Source organism: Dicentrarchus labrax, unplaced genomic scaffold (genome assembly GCF_905237075.1).
Source record: "Dicentrarchus labrax unplaced genomic scaffold, dlabrax2021, whole genome shotgun sequence".
Taxonomy (NCBI): domain Eukaryota; kingdom Metazoa; phylum Chordata; class Actinopteri; family Moronidae; genus Dicentrarchus; species Dicentrarchus labrax.
In genome coordinates this window covers 16,998,354-17,013,762 of record NW_026136718.1, presented here as the reverse complement: position 1 = coordinate 17,013,762, position 15,409 = coordinate 16,998,354, and the positions used below count along the sequence as shown (strand labels likewise).

At 42.2% G+C, this 15,409-nt stretch overlaps 1 protein-coding gene across 2 annotated transcripts in view; it reads right to left on the bottom strand.

Annotated features, from left to right (window-relative positions):
- faf1 (Fas (TNFRSF6) associated factor 1) overlaps positions 1-15,409 on the bottom strand; it is a 57,317-nt gene that overhangs the window by 29,174 nt on the left and 12,734 nt on the right. For both annotated transcript variants that reach the window (XM_051376356.1, XM_051376355.1), the window contains exons 7-8: positions 12,512-12,617; positions 7,423-7,509 (exon numbers count right to left, since the gene is read on the bottom strand). In XM_051376356.1, coding sequence (XP_051232316.1) covers positions 7,423-7,509; positions 12,512-12,617 — 193 coding nt within the window. The remainder of the gene's footprint in view (positions 1-7,422; positions 7,510-12,511; positions 12,618-15,409) is intronic.

Below are 15,409 nucleotides of genomic sequence, written 5' to 3'. Positions count from 1 at the left end.
ACATCAAAGTACCTCTATACTTTGGTTCGCCTATTTAGGACTGGGTTCAAGTAGAAGCATAGCCCGTATCATGAGATACTTGACTTTCAAACACAGCTCTGCTCATCCCACTAATCAGAGAAGAACCTTGATGAGGTTTCTGTACACCTGCAGTACCTGTTAATGTGATGGTGGTTTGTAGTAAGAGAACACCTGACTAATGAGCTGCTAAACCCAAAGCCAGGACTGAAAATGTCAGCGTTCAGCAGGGACTCATTACAGCTGGTGTCTCCTGGCTTAGGCCCCGAGGGACATCAACAATACATGCAAGGTGGTTGCAGGGTATAGTGTCAAACTAAAGAGACCTCGCTTTTAAAAAGTGGTGTGCAATCAAACAATCAAACCATGACTTGTAGCCCGATTGCACTGACACTAGTCACAATAAAGTAACAATATATTCACTGACGTACTAATTGTTAAGGGCAAAGCGGAAAATCCAGATGCAAAAACTTTTCTGGGAGAGTGAACTTCTAAACAACAGGGCTGAGGCAGGGCAGGCAGGCTGGGTGTGATAAGAGGCAGCGAAGCTGCTCGTCCCCTGCAGAGGTCCTGTGATCTGCTCCATTGTCAGGTGCTAAGAAACACAAAGAGCAGCTGGACATGGTTGAATCAGGAGACGATTACATGCAACGCCAATTGAGTCTGAAAAGGGTTACACAGAACGCAGGAAGCTTCTCTCTCTCTGTCTCTTTTAAAATAGAGAGGTTCCTCACACTGGCCTCAGCTTCTATAGCAGGAGAGAACAGTGTAACCAATCGACCATGTCAGCAACATGGACTTACTAGTGAGTACTGTTGTGTACCTGGCACTGATAAGAACTAAAATATTTGGTGTCTACTACTTTCCATCTTTTCACGCCACCTTATCTTCTTCAATGTTAGAAAGTGAGTTAGCTGCCAAACAAAAGACCAAAATATTTGCACAAAAAAAAACATTTGGACAGTTGTGGCTGAGCTACATGCATGCATAGGTGCAACTAGTGTGAACAATATTTTTATATATACATTTATCTTGTGTTTTTTGGGTCCATGAACAGTTTAATGGATTTTTCAGAAAAAGTACAGTATCACAATATCATCATACATATTCCGTGATGGAGGATTTTATTCATATTGCCCACCCCTGGATTCATCCATTTTACTTGTTGCTTTGATGTGGTTGCACATACATATACATACATATATAAAGTTGTCTGGGGATATATTGATCATAATATTGACCATTGTGTCTTACATTCCCACCAGCTCAGTAACCAAGGAGAACATATGAGAAACACAGTATCTCCCCTGACAGTTTGAGAATGAATATCATCCTGATGAGTATTCCTTCTCCATGTTGTCTTAAGCAAAAAAACTGTTCAGAAAAAGCAGTGTCTAGACTGCCATGCAATGTTGAAACTACACAAACTAAGAATGACATCACTGCTAAAGGGACAAGCAAACAGTAAAATATATGACAAATGTATATGAAAAAATCTACTTGTATTTCTCATTAAATTAAAACCATTCCTATGAGGCCTCAAACAGCCAGTCACCCATGACACAGTAACAGAGGTGTACACACAGATAACAGAAGAAACAGATTGTGTTTAGCGAGTGTACTCTTGACAATGACAAGTGTGTAAATGTCACAGCAAGGACAGCTGATCCCTGGAACACCTACGAAGAACACTTAACTGAATTGCCTTGTCTTTGCTCATGTAACTTTACTCTAACTAATTTAAAACTCAGGTCCTGTTTATTAGATCATTCTGTTATTCATATTTTTCCAGAGAACTTTACAAAGTAATAGAACAAAAACAAGTAAAGTACGTTAGCAATACTTTTGGTTAAACGAAAGAAAAAAACAACAGTGACTTAAAGAAAAGCTATGGCCATTTGAGACATGATGGGTGTCAGGCCTGAGAGTTGCATTAGCACTGAGAGAGAGTTGTAGGTATTGAACCAGACAAAGACATACAGGGTCTGAGCCTTAAGGATGTGAAGGCATGGCCCCAGTCTATTCTGCCTATTCCTCAATCGAGTGGCAATCAAACGTGAGAATCTTAACAGCGGCTGCCGAAAGGATCCCCATAAACCCTTTACCCCCACTACTCACAATGAGAGGCTTTCGTCTGAGGGCCTAATAAGTGTATAAATAAAGTTGATCACTTCCCCTGTCAAAGACAGCCTGGAGGGTTAGGGCTGACATGGATGCAAGGAGGGGAGGTGAAAAGGGAAAAAAATGAGTTGAGTGCCTCTCAATCCTCTTCCTCGCTTTGACCCGATGGCTTCTCCTGATGTTGAGGTACACAAGTGCAGCTTGGCGGCTCAGTGGTAAAACGTGGAAACAAGGCTGAAGCGCCGCAGGGCACGGGGGGTGGGGGGATGAGGTTAACCCCCCCAAATGACCCTCTCCCACATCTCCACACAAAGGAACTGGCTCCTCTTTTTTTGGATTCTTTTAATTAACACTTGCATTGAGGTTCTAAGCATTCAGGGGCCGATACAGGGAAAGAATTTTCTCTCTCCCTTACCCCCCCTCACTCCTCTCTTCTAAGCCTTTCTTCCCTTCCCTACCCTTCTTTCTTTTCCTTTCTCTCCCTTCATTCTTGCTGTGTTTCATTTTTTCTTTTCTAGTGTAGGCAGTGTTTGGATTAGGTGTCTGGCTGCGAGTGTGAGATAATTACTACTGACAGCTGCACTGACAGCAACCACAGTACCACCTTACACCAAGTTTTCTTTGATGGAGCAAGGAAAGAACAGCGACATTAGTGGGGGAGAGTAGATAGTAAAGGGAAAAAGATGGAGGAACAAGTATGGGTTAGAAATAGTGCAAACATGAGAAAAATTAATACTTGATAGGGAGAAGGAAGGCAAAAGAAGAAAAAAAGACAGGCCAAGTGTGCCCCACCCTTAACACCTGTTGGTTTCCTTTTTTCAGGCTCCTCTGAGCCTTGCTGAAGATGCCTCTCCTGATTAATATCTGCAGTGTGTGTAATGTACATCCACACACATATAAATATATAGTAGGCATAAACAAATGACTGTTGGGTCAGTGGGATGTAACAGTGGGTGTTAAGGTGTTGTCTCTTCCATCCAGGATGGTGTTGTGCCTCTATGCTCGTATGCAATTTGAGGGGAGGTGGGAGGTCTAAAGGGTGACCAAGCTAATGAGGACGAACATCCTCCTCCTCAAATAAAGACACAACCTTTTCTGTGAAATGCGAGCTTCACAGAACACATAACAACAGTTAGAAGAGATAAAAAATGAGACAGACAGACTAACTTAGTGCTGAATGTCACCTGAAGCCAGCCAGTCTCACAAGGGAGGGGGCCTATGCCTGAGCTTACGGCTGAGGCCTGTTGCTACGGAAACCACCAGCCCCCCCCCAAATAAACCCTCAGTTTCATAGGCCCGTATCAGGTAGAGGAGGATTCCATTAATGCCAGCTGGGAAATGGAGGTAGGTGGTGGCCTACAAGGCAAGGCACCTCTGAGGCTCCGTAGCATTAATACATTAGCAAACACCATGAAACACTGCATAAATGTCAGCAATTACTGGCTAGAACGAAAGGTAGGTGGGGGTTGAAGAGATGAGGGGATGTAATAAGAATGTCCCACTGGCTGTCAATCACTCCAACAGGTGTGGAGGGAAGACTGTCAATCAGAATGGCTTCAATGAGATGAGGCCAGTTTGGAGATGGAGGGAGTGGGGGACGTGGCTCAATCAGCATATTTAAATAGCAGAGGAAGTTAATGTCCTGTTGGCCTCTTAAATCAGTAGCTGCCAAGACCTCAGCATCTTCAGCACTGTTCAGAGCAGCTTTGCCAAAGCCACAAGAATCATAAGGAATTTGAAGGCAGAGCTAGAATATGGTATTTGAAAATTATGTTGGAGTGTTTATTTTAATCCAATTGAAGTAGACTGAATTCATCATGTGTGTAATTTTTTGGACAATTTAAAAGAAATGCTAACAAAAAAAAGAGTGACAGTGTGCTTCCCCACATGATCTACTACTACTCTCATGGCACCTAAAAAATGCACTCCAGATACATTTTGAGACACTGAGAACTACTGTATTGCAAACCAGTACTTGATCCAGGTCAACACAATCTGCCTGCTAGAAAATGAGCATCACCTCACGTTGCTTTTGCTTAAACTACACTTTGTACCACTTCCTTTTACATTCAACTACCTTGGTCTAACACCACATACAATAACACAGTGCACTGAATAAACTGATCTGTTGTTCAGTGCTACATGAGCATTATCCATCCTGATCCAATTTCAACTCTCCATAAGGCCTTGAATAATTCAGAGCACAATAAACAATGAAACACGTTGAGTGGACAGTATCAGGGAGGGTGACGTAACACGTAACTACTAGTTTCCCTGAAAGGTGAGAATTTCTTTGAAACAAACTAATTTCCTACTCTCCAACAATACATAAACAAACAATGCCACCACTCAAATATCTTTCTCAGAACACAAGAACAACAGACACTTGAAATAGATATTCTGAACAAATTGATCAACTAAATTAACTATAGTTAAAAAAAAAAAAAGTTTCTTGCTTCTTGTGCCTACACAACAAATATATTTTTACACACGACTGTAACTGCAGCACAACCACACTGTCTGAGAACTGAACAGGGAACTACCGACTCAACTGCCACAGCATCCATGCTAGAGGCAACTACACTGAACTACACTGGTGTGTGACAGTTAACAAAAATGTCATACTGTTGCCAATACAATATTGATGCCAAAATGACACTTCTCTCTGAAAAAGTGAAATAGTTTTCTGCAGAAAATGTTTTTCTATTTAAGATCAATGTCAGCTGCATCAGTGTTTAATGCTATGAACTTTAATTAGAGAAAATACAATACAATTTGAAAAACTGATAAAACTAGGAAATGTATGACTTAAAAAATAAGTTAACAAGACAAAAATTATGACCAAGCATTAAATGGCTATTTTCAATGCCATGTTTTCAAAATCTGGTGAAACAGACACAGCTCTGTTGGTACTCAAAAAGTATTGAGGGTTGATAACCAGCCATAGACACAGTGTGTGTTTTCAAATGTGCCTTTCTAATTGTACACAAACACACAACACACACAAACGTAAATGCAAGCAGGCAAACACAGTTATATTGCACACTTAAAGGAAGAGCAGAGTTAAGTAGTAATCGATTCCACTGCAAGCGGGCTAGTGTGCAGAGCTAAACGTAATCTGGGGCCTCTGGCTGCCATGTTTATTGGCCCAAACCCCGGGAGATGAGACTGGGCTAATGAGCTAGACACTAACACTGGCTCCCTACCCGCCTGCTAGGCCAGCCAAGCCCTGGGCTTTCTCTGTTAATACCTTCAGACGTTTCAATAAGAGGGCTGCGGCTAGAGCAGAGGCCATTATTACACTTCTGTCTCTGTGCTTTTTAATATCTCCTATACCAGGAAACACAGACACTGCAGATGTGCGTTAGCCAGGTGCCAACTGGGTCTATGAAGCCACAATGAGCTGCAATCTATTCATGATCCCTGGCCATCATATCCACAGCTACCTAGGGGGTAGATGAGCCGAGGAAGCTGAGCTGAGGTTCACTGATAATCAGAACACAGATCACAAAAATATAAAAAAGGAATTATTTTACTTTATCCTTACTTATCTTAACATTACACTCAGATTGGTAGTGTTTGCTTGGTGATAAAATTCACAAACTAGCTTACACAGCTGGTTTTAAGTGCTCAGGTCACATATTTGTGCAAATATACACCAAAATGCTTTAATATCACTTAAAAATCCAAATGTTTAAAAGGTACTTGTTTTTGTATGGTCAAAATATACAATACATTTTGAAATGTATTTAAATTACCGGTGTTATTTCATTAAATCACACATTTTTAAAATACTAGTAGTAGTAGTAGTATAGTATAATATAAAGGAAAAGAAATTCAAAGCTGAATGAATTATTGTATATTTTAAAGCTTTGAGATGTAATAACATTTTCACTGATCAGTGGAAAACTTTTTGTTTTAGAAGAGGTTAGCTCTCTTCCTCTGTTAGTGTTAACAGGAAAGTCAGAAAGCACAAGCTGCATGTTGTGGTTTAAAACGGGAAAAGTAAGTAATGTGGTGTCATAATACATGAGCACAACAATGAGGTCAGTCATTGTGCAACATGCCCACAATGTGCTCTCAGATTAAAACTAAGATTTGTATTTCTGTTTCAATCCGTGGCCATTTACTGATCACATATCTGGATGTCTACAAAGATAACGCAAACAATGACAAATCTGCATCATAGCAGTATGGTTTGTTTGGTGGTTACCGGCTTTACAATTGCCTGCTCTGAGCTGTAATGGTACACAATAAAGCAAACAATCTTCTCCAGTGAAAGGATGCATAACCTTTTGTTCTTTTCCCTTTTAGGCACATTAATGGTGCAATGTATTTGCTTTCACTGTTATTCTTAAAAGCTTTACTTCCGAGTCATAAAAACAGGTGCAGTTATTGTTCATTAGCTTTGAGTTTTTGAAACATGAATAATGGGTGACATATCGAATAGAAGTATCCACCAAAGCACTGTTTATAGAAAACAGGTTTTCCTAATTAATCATAAATGCGCACTACTACTTATAAAATAAATTGAATGTAATCTAGTTGCTACAGTAGAGCCAATTCTGTCATAGGGCACATATAATAACACTTGGAAAAGAAGTGAAACAAAGTCAATACCAATACTCCAAATCAAACAACAATCACATAGATCTAAAAGGAAAACGTTAGCTAGGGGTTAACACAAGAATGTGTGCACAACAGCTCCTCAATGTAGCATGATAAACCATCCCTTACAATTAGCATGGGAACACATATGCTGTCAAAGAAGGGGTGAGACAAAAGGGGTCAGAGGTTCCACAAGGTTCTGTATGAGGGCTGCTTCTGATCAGCTTGACTGTGTTCAGGGTGAATGGCTGGGAAGAGCGACCCTGGGACGGGAGAGGTCAGCGGGACTCAATGATGTGAGATTTAATGTCCACAGATAGAGGACGCAGGATGGGAACAGTCTTTGACATCTTAATTAGCTTCAACATCTTACTCTGACGCTTCTGACAGATGGTTTTGGGATGGGTTACAGACTGTAGAACAGTTTCCACTGCAATTTGCAAGTATTTAAATCATGTAAATCATTAATCTGTGGACCATGGGCTTTAATTTGTGCTTTTGTGACTTTTAATTATCTTCTAATTAATTATCTAGGGTAACGTAAAGGCAGCATTTACAGTGCACTATAAAGTGAAGATAGATGTTAACATTTGACCGGTAGTAATGTTACAGTAAATCTGGCTAACAAGTTAAATTCAATTTTTGATCATGTTTTTGTGTGCCTGTGCTTCTTACAGAGTCATCAGATGCTGAGGCGGGCCATCCCTCCCACTGTTGATGCCGGACTGGGATGTTGGTCAAGTCTGAAATGTTCCTCTTCACCTGCAAATATAAAGGGAAGATAAAGTTATTAGTGTATATTCAAAATACAAAAATCAGACCTGCACAACACTACATGATGTGAATAGGTAAAACATTACAGACAGCTCAACTATAAATCTCCACAAAATTTTTTTATATTTGTCTTTATTTTTTGTCTTTGTCTTTTTGTCATTATTAAGATTTGTTAACACTGGAAGTGGAAAATATCTCCAAGACACTCAATCAGTAAATACAACGTTATAAATTATAGTAAGTGCAACATCAAAGTACCCTCCATTCAGCCGCATGAGGGAAAAGTAGGATAGTGAGTGAAGGAGGAGATGAGTCAAAAGGAGAGAGGAGGAGAAAAAATAAAAAAGACAGCCAGTGTTATCAGCATTCTTCAGATGCCACAGCTAATGCCCAGCAACAACAGCCCCACGCTCTGAAATGAACAGTATTTCTCTTTTCCCATTCATGCGCGGACGCTGTATCTGCATCACTTAATAACATTCCGTGCTTTTAAACAGTTAGCAGCCAGCAGCGCCTGTCCCACTGAGCGCCGTGTTACACCGTCCAGTGGGTTGTTGGTTTAAAGCCCTAACGCCAGCCTGATGTGCGCCAGCCGATGGTGATCAAAGCCCCGCCGGCGTCTGAGCACTGGCGGCCGTGGATTCTAGTGCATTTGTTCAGCAGAATCCTGCCCTTCAGGCCCGCAGGGCTGGACACTGATGCTGAGAAAACTGTCAATTGTGGACGAAAGATCCCTCTACACACGGGTCAAATCCTGTCTTTGTAAAAAGCACTGAAGAGAGATGGATCCTTGGGCATATGCAGGGCTGCTGGTCATGCAAGTGGAAACTTAAAGAACGCTACAAACACAAAGTCAAAGCCAATGTCAGGCAAAGCAGGAAAGCAGCGGCAAAACACTGAACTAAGAAGACTGCGTAGGCAGACTTTGCCTGGGTGATTCCATCTTAATACTTTAATATTACTAAACTTTGCATCTGTATATGTATTTGTACGGGTGTCTGAAAGCACAAACACACAATAGACGGTTTGCAAAATAATAATATTTAAATCTGATTTTATCCTTTTATCAAGGCAACAGTAAATATTCCATCTAAGTTATCAATCCCTCAAAGGAACTATATTTTATTTGTGCTGGGCCTGGCACAGCAAAGCAATTCGCAGTACAAACAAGCTGAGAAAAAAATAAAAGAACAATGATAAATGAGTGGCACAGTCCATCCTTTGTCTTTCTATCGTAAATCCCACACCACATTGCTTGGTGCCTATCCTTATGAAGAAAAGCTATGGCCAGGATAGCAGGCTGGGGTCAGAGCGGGTGGCCAGTGTTATTACAGAGTGTAATATCTATGTTTGACCAGCCGGACTACAGGGATTTGACTGACCGGCTGGCCAGCCGATGAATAGAGGGGAAAAGGGAGGAAAGGAGAGGCATAAACACTAGTAATGAAGAGGCTGCAGTCAGAGGTTAAAGCAGCATCAGAGAAACAACAAACTAACGCCCACCACAGAGAGAATGAAGGTGAGAGGTGGAAGAGGAGGAGAGTGGAGACAGACAGTGAAAAGCACCTGGCAAAGGACAACCTGATCTCACCACAGAAAGAAAACACAGCTACACACCAGGCCTGCCCACCTGAAACCACACCACCAGAATCTGCGGGCAGTAATTCACACGGCCTATCTCTGACCATATGAAAAGTATAGTGCTAATGTGAGAATCTGATGCAACCATATCAAAGACAGACCAAGTAATTTAGCAAATATAGCAACAGAACAACAGGGTTGCCCTGGCTTCTCCTAGTAGTCGAAGTTTTTGCTGCAGCCCCCAGTTACAAAGCATTGCATGTGTTGGCCACAGCAGCCCACATTCAGGGAGCAATACTGTCTAATGCTGCCCCCTGTCTGCCACAATAGCCATCTCACTGATAAATTAGATTGCAACAAATTAAAACAATTACATTTAAACATCGAATTTGAGTAACAAATTTCACATAGCAAAGTTTACATACAATTACCAGCTAAAACTTGTCTGTCCCACAACAATGGAATATTGCTGTAATGTCATTATATAGCACAAGGCTTTATAGGTTTGTAAGCAGAACATGGCACCAATGGTGAAAGACTCCAACGGTACATGAAAATTATCCATCAACCTGAATGGTACATACAGAAGCTAAAATGTAAAAGAAATGTCTTTAAAAGAGCAGAACATGTTTTAAAACAAAGTGTTAAAAGTAAGAGCGCTGCTGATTTGTGTGTTTGCTGTTCATGTTGAGATGCGGCAGGGGTGTACGAGTCAATTATACACAACTTTAGCTAGACTGGCTGTGGTGCTGAGCTGCTGGGCAATACAGCAAAATTAATGATCCAATCATTGTAAATGCCAATTGCCTGTAATCCCTGGTTGGAAGCAAATCAAAGAGAAGGAAAGGTTTCCGTTAAACAGTCACAAGCTCTCTCTCTCTCCTTCTCTCTCTCTCTCTCTCTCTCTCTCCTTCTCTCTCTCTCTTTCTTCATCTCCCCTAGGCACCAGATGCCTTTCTTTCATTCCTTTTTCGGTCCAACCTTCCTTTTCTCAGCTCTGTATCCCTCTCTGCATTTGGTTCCTATATGTCTCCCAGCTGCGGAGTAGGGATGGGGCCCAGGCCCAGCCCTGGGGGGCAGTAGAGGAGGGAAATCCCCAGGACAACTGGTCTGGTCACGGACAACCCGAAACCAGCAGCCATCCCTATTCTACCCTCTACGTCCCTGGCAAACATTTGCTCTCCAGCTTAGCTCAGAAGCTAGCCAGCAACTTACCCCCACACTCTTGTCTGGTAATGCCAATCAGAGTCTACACAGGCCTGTGCTCTAGAGATGGAGAAGAAAGAAGGTAGAGAAGGGACACTGGGAGAGAGAGAGATGGAGAATGAAGGAATAGAAAGGGAGGGGCAAGGGCAGTTCCCTGAGAGCCACAAGGCAAAGCCAGAGCCTTTGGCAAAGACAAACAAGAAGACAGGACTCTATCCCTATTGATATGCACAAGCAGGGACCATCGGCTAGTCTTCAGCTAAGACAAAAGGGAGAGTGGGAAGAGAAAGGTGCTCTGTAGTGGAGTCCATATGTGTCCGTGAGTGGACACAGTATGAGCAAAAAGGGGAGTCAGGCTGGCTGAGTATGGTGTTACTTCTTTGTTGCATTTTTAATTCTTCTTATGAAGAAATACACTTGTCTGTGTCTTTTATTATTGTTTTTATCAAAAAAAATCCACAACTAAACTCTTCATCTATACTATGAGCATCGCAAATTGCTCCAAAGCAACTTCAGTGAGGTCATCCACAACCACTATTTAACTGCCTCTACTGACTGTACTTGCACCTGTAGCTCTCCACACTGGCTACTGAACCTTTTGAATCAATCCCCATATAGTTGTACACATGCTTTAATAACATATTATTGCCTAACACATTACAGTAATAAAAAAAGGAAAGACGTCTGTTCTCTGGCTAAAAAGTAAATATATAAAGAGCATGGTCAACATGGGGCAAACAGAGTCCAGATCTATGCAGGTTAAAGTTCTGGGCCTCATTTTCACTGCAGGGGGCCTTGAGATGCCTAAAGACAAGCATGCGTAAGGAAAAGACTGCGACATGGAGGCCTGTTTAAGCCCACATTGTCCCTTCTCTATCCCCTATGGCCTCTTACAGCACCCCCACCAAGCCAACAGTCCTTTGCCTCCTTTCTGTGTCCATGGTTCCCCCCTCCCACACCGCAGGGACCCCTCCCCAGTGTTTGTAATCCCAGCAGAAACACTTAAGGTTCACAGTGGGTGCTCATCAAAACCATCTGCCTGAGAAGAGGGTGAGAGAGAGATGACGGAGGGAGGAGAAAAATGAAAGAGCGAGGGAGGAGAGGGAGAAAACCAGGGAGAAGAGCTGCCTCCTCCAGTTCAGATGTTGGTTGCACTAATCTGTTCAATTAGCACCATTACAAGCCCTGCTAGTGGCCTGATTATTATTAGTGTAATCTTCACCCGCACTGAGGAGCCAGGCCCGAGCTGCAGTGAGCAAAGAACACCTTTAACTGCTGCTTGAGAGTAAATAATTAGCTAGATGTAAAACATGGAGACCATAAGAAAAAACACAAGCTGAAAAAAGAGGAAATCTAAATCATGTAATGCTGGCAAAGGAATGGAAACAACAAGATATAGTCAATCCCATATATCTAGTGCAAATTATGATTACTTCATTAACACGTGATGTAAGATCAATAGTGGGACTTCTCTATCCTATCTGATTGGTTTTTGAGGAGCTAATTTCCCCTCACCTGTGACAGCAACTGAACTGTGCATGAGTATAGGACAGAAATAAGTGTATGTGTGTGTGAACCCACATGGGACCAAACATTGACACAGACACACTTCCTCATCTACATAGGCAAGCAAGCAGACACATATATTTCCATGCTCTTCAAGCTTTAATTCATTTGCAGCTGTGATAGTAATAACCGATGGACAGAGAGGTGTACTGTCTTCACACTGGGTCCAGTATGAGTTACTATAAATATTTCATAGTCTGCCAAATCTACTGTTTAGTTTCAGATGAAGAAAATGAATAGACTCTGTCTCTTTCCATTTCTCCCGCATGCCTAGATCAAACAATGTTCAGTATTTAAACCGCCTCCTAGACTGCTGAGAGAGAGGGAGAAAGACGCAGCGTAGGGGGGAGCGGGGAGAAAAAGAGGGGGTTGTACCAGACCACAGCTGTGAGAGTAATTATGTGCTCGGAAATGTGATCATTTGTGATGAATAATGAATCGATGGCTGAGATAGACTAGCAATGTTTGGCCAATGGAATGAAAGCTGTGTTATGGGAAACTAGAATCAGGTACAATAATATTATGTATGGGAGACTCTGAGGGAGAGTCACTGAGAGCTTTTGTGTGTGCCTGGGCATATAAAGAGACTTTCTGATGTCCTGAATGGTCTTCATCTGCGTACATGCTGGTGTCATACCTCCTGTATGGTTCTGGAGCCAGGGAAGTTGAGACTGTAGTCCCTCTGGGCCTCGCGGTGGCTGATGACCAGCAGGAAGTTCTGGTTTAATGATTCTTGGAGAGCACTGAAAGAGGAGGGGAAAAGTAAGTTTAAAAAGTTAGAAATTGGGATGAACGCAGTAAAGGAAATGAAAAAAAATTGAAATTGATGCAGACAAGGAACATGTAAAAGAGGCAGAGTAATGACTCAAGTGGAAGGAGTCATTACAGGAAAACAAACATTATCACTAAGAGCGACTCAGTCAAGTAAGGGGCAAGCTGAAACTTGTCAACTAGTGGTAGCCTGCTGGCCCACATGGAGGTAGGTGCCTCCTCTGGGGGCTAGTCGCCCACTTCACTGGTTGTGTCTTAACAAGCCTGGCCAGAGCTGCACTCACAGCAGGCTACCACAGCTATGGCCACCTGCACGGTAACAGCATGGAGCCCATTAATCTGCCTTATTGCTAACACACCTGGCAGCTATTATGAAATAAACCCAGGAGAGGTTTCAGCACCTTCCTATCTACAAACCCTAAAGATGCATTAAAGCAAGATTTTACTGTGACATAGAGGAGCACGACCAAATGTGCAGGGTTTGGTAAGGGTGTTGACCAACACCAATAACTCAACAGTTGCTACTCCACTCCACAACAATTGCTTTCAAAAATGTTTACTTTTGTTTTAGAGCGGACAGTGCTGTATGTAAGGGACCAGCACTGCAACCACGTTCATTCTCAAGCCAAAAAAGCGTCATTGTTGTCCTTCATGTTGTCTGACCTCATCACCAGATACTGTTGGATTACTGCTCTATTTGACTACTTTACTGTCTCTGTCTATCTGCTGAAACATGTCTGTATAGTCACATAAATTCCAAATCATATCAGTTCATATCAATAACAGAGATTACGGAAACCTAACGATGATTCTAGGATTGGTGACAATGTAATGCTCCTAAACTATGCTACTACCTATCTGCATCAGTCTTCACATGGTGAAACATATTTCCATTTCAATTGAAATTCATAGTATTACAGCATGGAAGTAAAATGATAAGAACTCTGACAAATTCTGACAATTAAACAGAACAGAGATAACGAAAACAATTACAGATCTATAAATCAATCTATTGAAAAAGCTGTTTACAGGTAACGACTGGTCTGAGATCTTCATGTGCTGATTACACTGTGAGCAGATACCTGGCAGTGAAGACACAACCTGTCTGAGAGACCCCGAAGGGTCAGACTTTCTTAGCTGGCACCGCTCAGTGGCTTACAGCGGTGACAGAGACGCTGTGAACGACGCTGTGTGCTTCACGTAGAGAGGAGGAGGTGGGGGAATCAACTTTTGGAAGCTTCATTTACAATAAGCTGTGAGGTTAAGTAGCGTTTTGAGCAAACGCTGGGTCTGTGAGGCGGAATATCAATGGGAGGCTTAAGGGCCGAAGCAGGCACTTAATCAGGGCTCAGAACCCAAGGAGAGGAGGAAGAGTTGAGAGAAAGAGAGGGATGGGGGAATTAATATGTAGCGCACACATTAATTATGCAATCACACCCTTAATCTGCACAGATCTGGACGAGCTTATGTTAACAGAAGCTCAAATTTACTGTAATGACAGCATATTTACATTGACTAAAACTACGAAATCAATATGTAAATGTAATGTTTGTTGTAGCTAACTGGGGAAGATTGGAAATGTGTGGAGTGGGAAGGATGGATGCATACGTAATAAGGCTGAGCAGAAGGATGAGAGAGATGTGTGTGCATGTGTGTGAGAGAGTGAGAAAGAGCGAGAGGAGAAATGGAAAGGGGTAGGGACACATAAATAAGGATCTAGCTAATATCATGATTATGTTTGGACACAGTCCCGAGCTACTGCTGGCAGGCAGCTAGACTCCTAAATAGACAGAGATAGAGGGTAAACTGAGTGGAAGTGTTACTCTGTCCTTCCAAGCAAAGAAGGAACATCTTATCAGTCATTTATGGCAGACCATTTGGTGTGCGTGTGGGTGGAGTTCTGTTCGAGATTTACTTAGAAAAATCGGATCACTCATTGTGCTCTTTAGTACAAATATAGCTACTCAAAATATCAAACGCATTCAGAGGGGAAAAAAACTGCCATTCATAATGACTAATTTCTTTGTCATTTCCCCATCTGTCTGAAAAGGCCTGCTGGTTCATATATAAACAAAACACCCATGTTTCAAGTCTAATATCCCCTTGGCTCGACTGTTTTTACCACTGACGTTTTTAAAGCAGCTGTCTTCTCATAGAAGCAGGCCCCTCAAGAAGTACGGGGTGGAAATGTGGATGTCTCAGTGTTTGCTTCTGCCTTCAGAGGTCTCTTTCTCACTCAACACACACACACTCATGACATCCAGGTCGGCCTTCAACATCTCTGGAGGTACTTGACATGGCATAAGGGTGTCGGGAGGAAAATGTCATTTAACTTTATGGACAGAGAAAATGGAGCGTTTTGCAGGGGAGAAGAGCAGGCTAAACAGATTGGTTTCATTCTGAGGTAAGCCCATCGCCTAAGCTGTGAGTCCCAGCGGCACAGAGCAGACTCTAGACCTTATTAAACTAGCACTGCCAGACAAAGACACACACACACACACACACACACATACACACACACACACACACACACACAATGTGACATGTGCCTGCAAAACACAAATACCCATACACACACACACACACACACTCTTTGCCATCATGCGTGTTCCAACCAACACACAAACACCATACTGACCAGGAGAGTACATGCCAACTGACCATGTTGCCTCTAATAATGTACAGAGGAGGTCATGAAGTACACACAAGGTCTTCTTACCTCCTCCACATTTTACATCCACAACAAAGCAGAAGGATGCGAAAC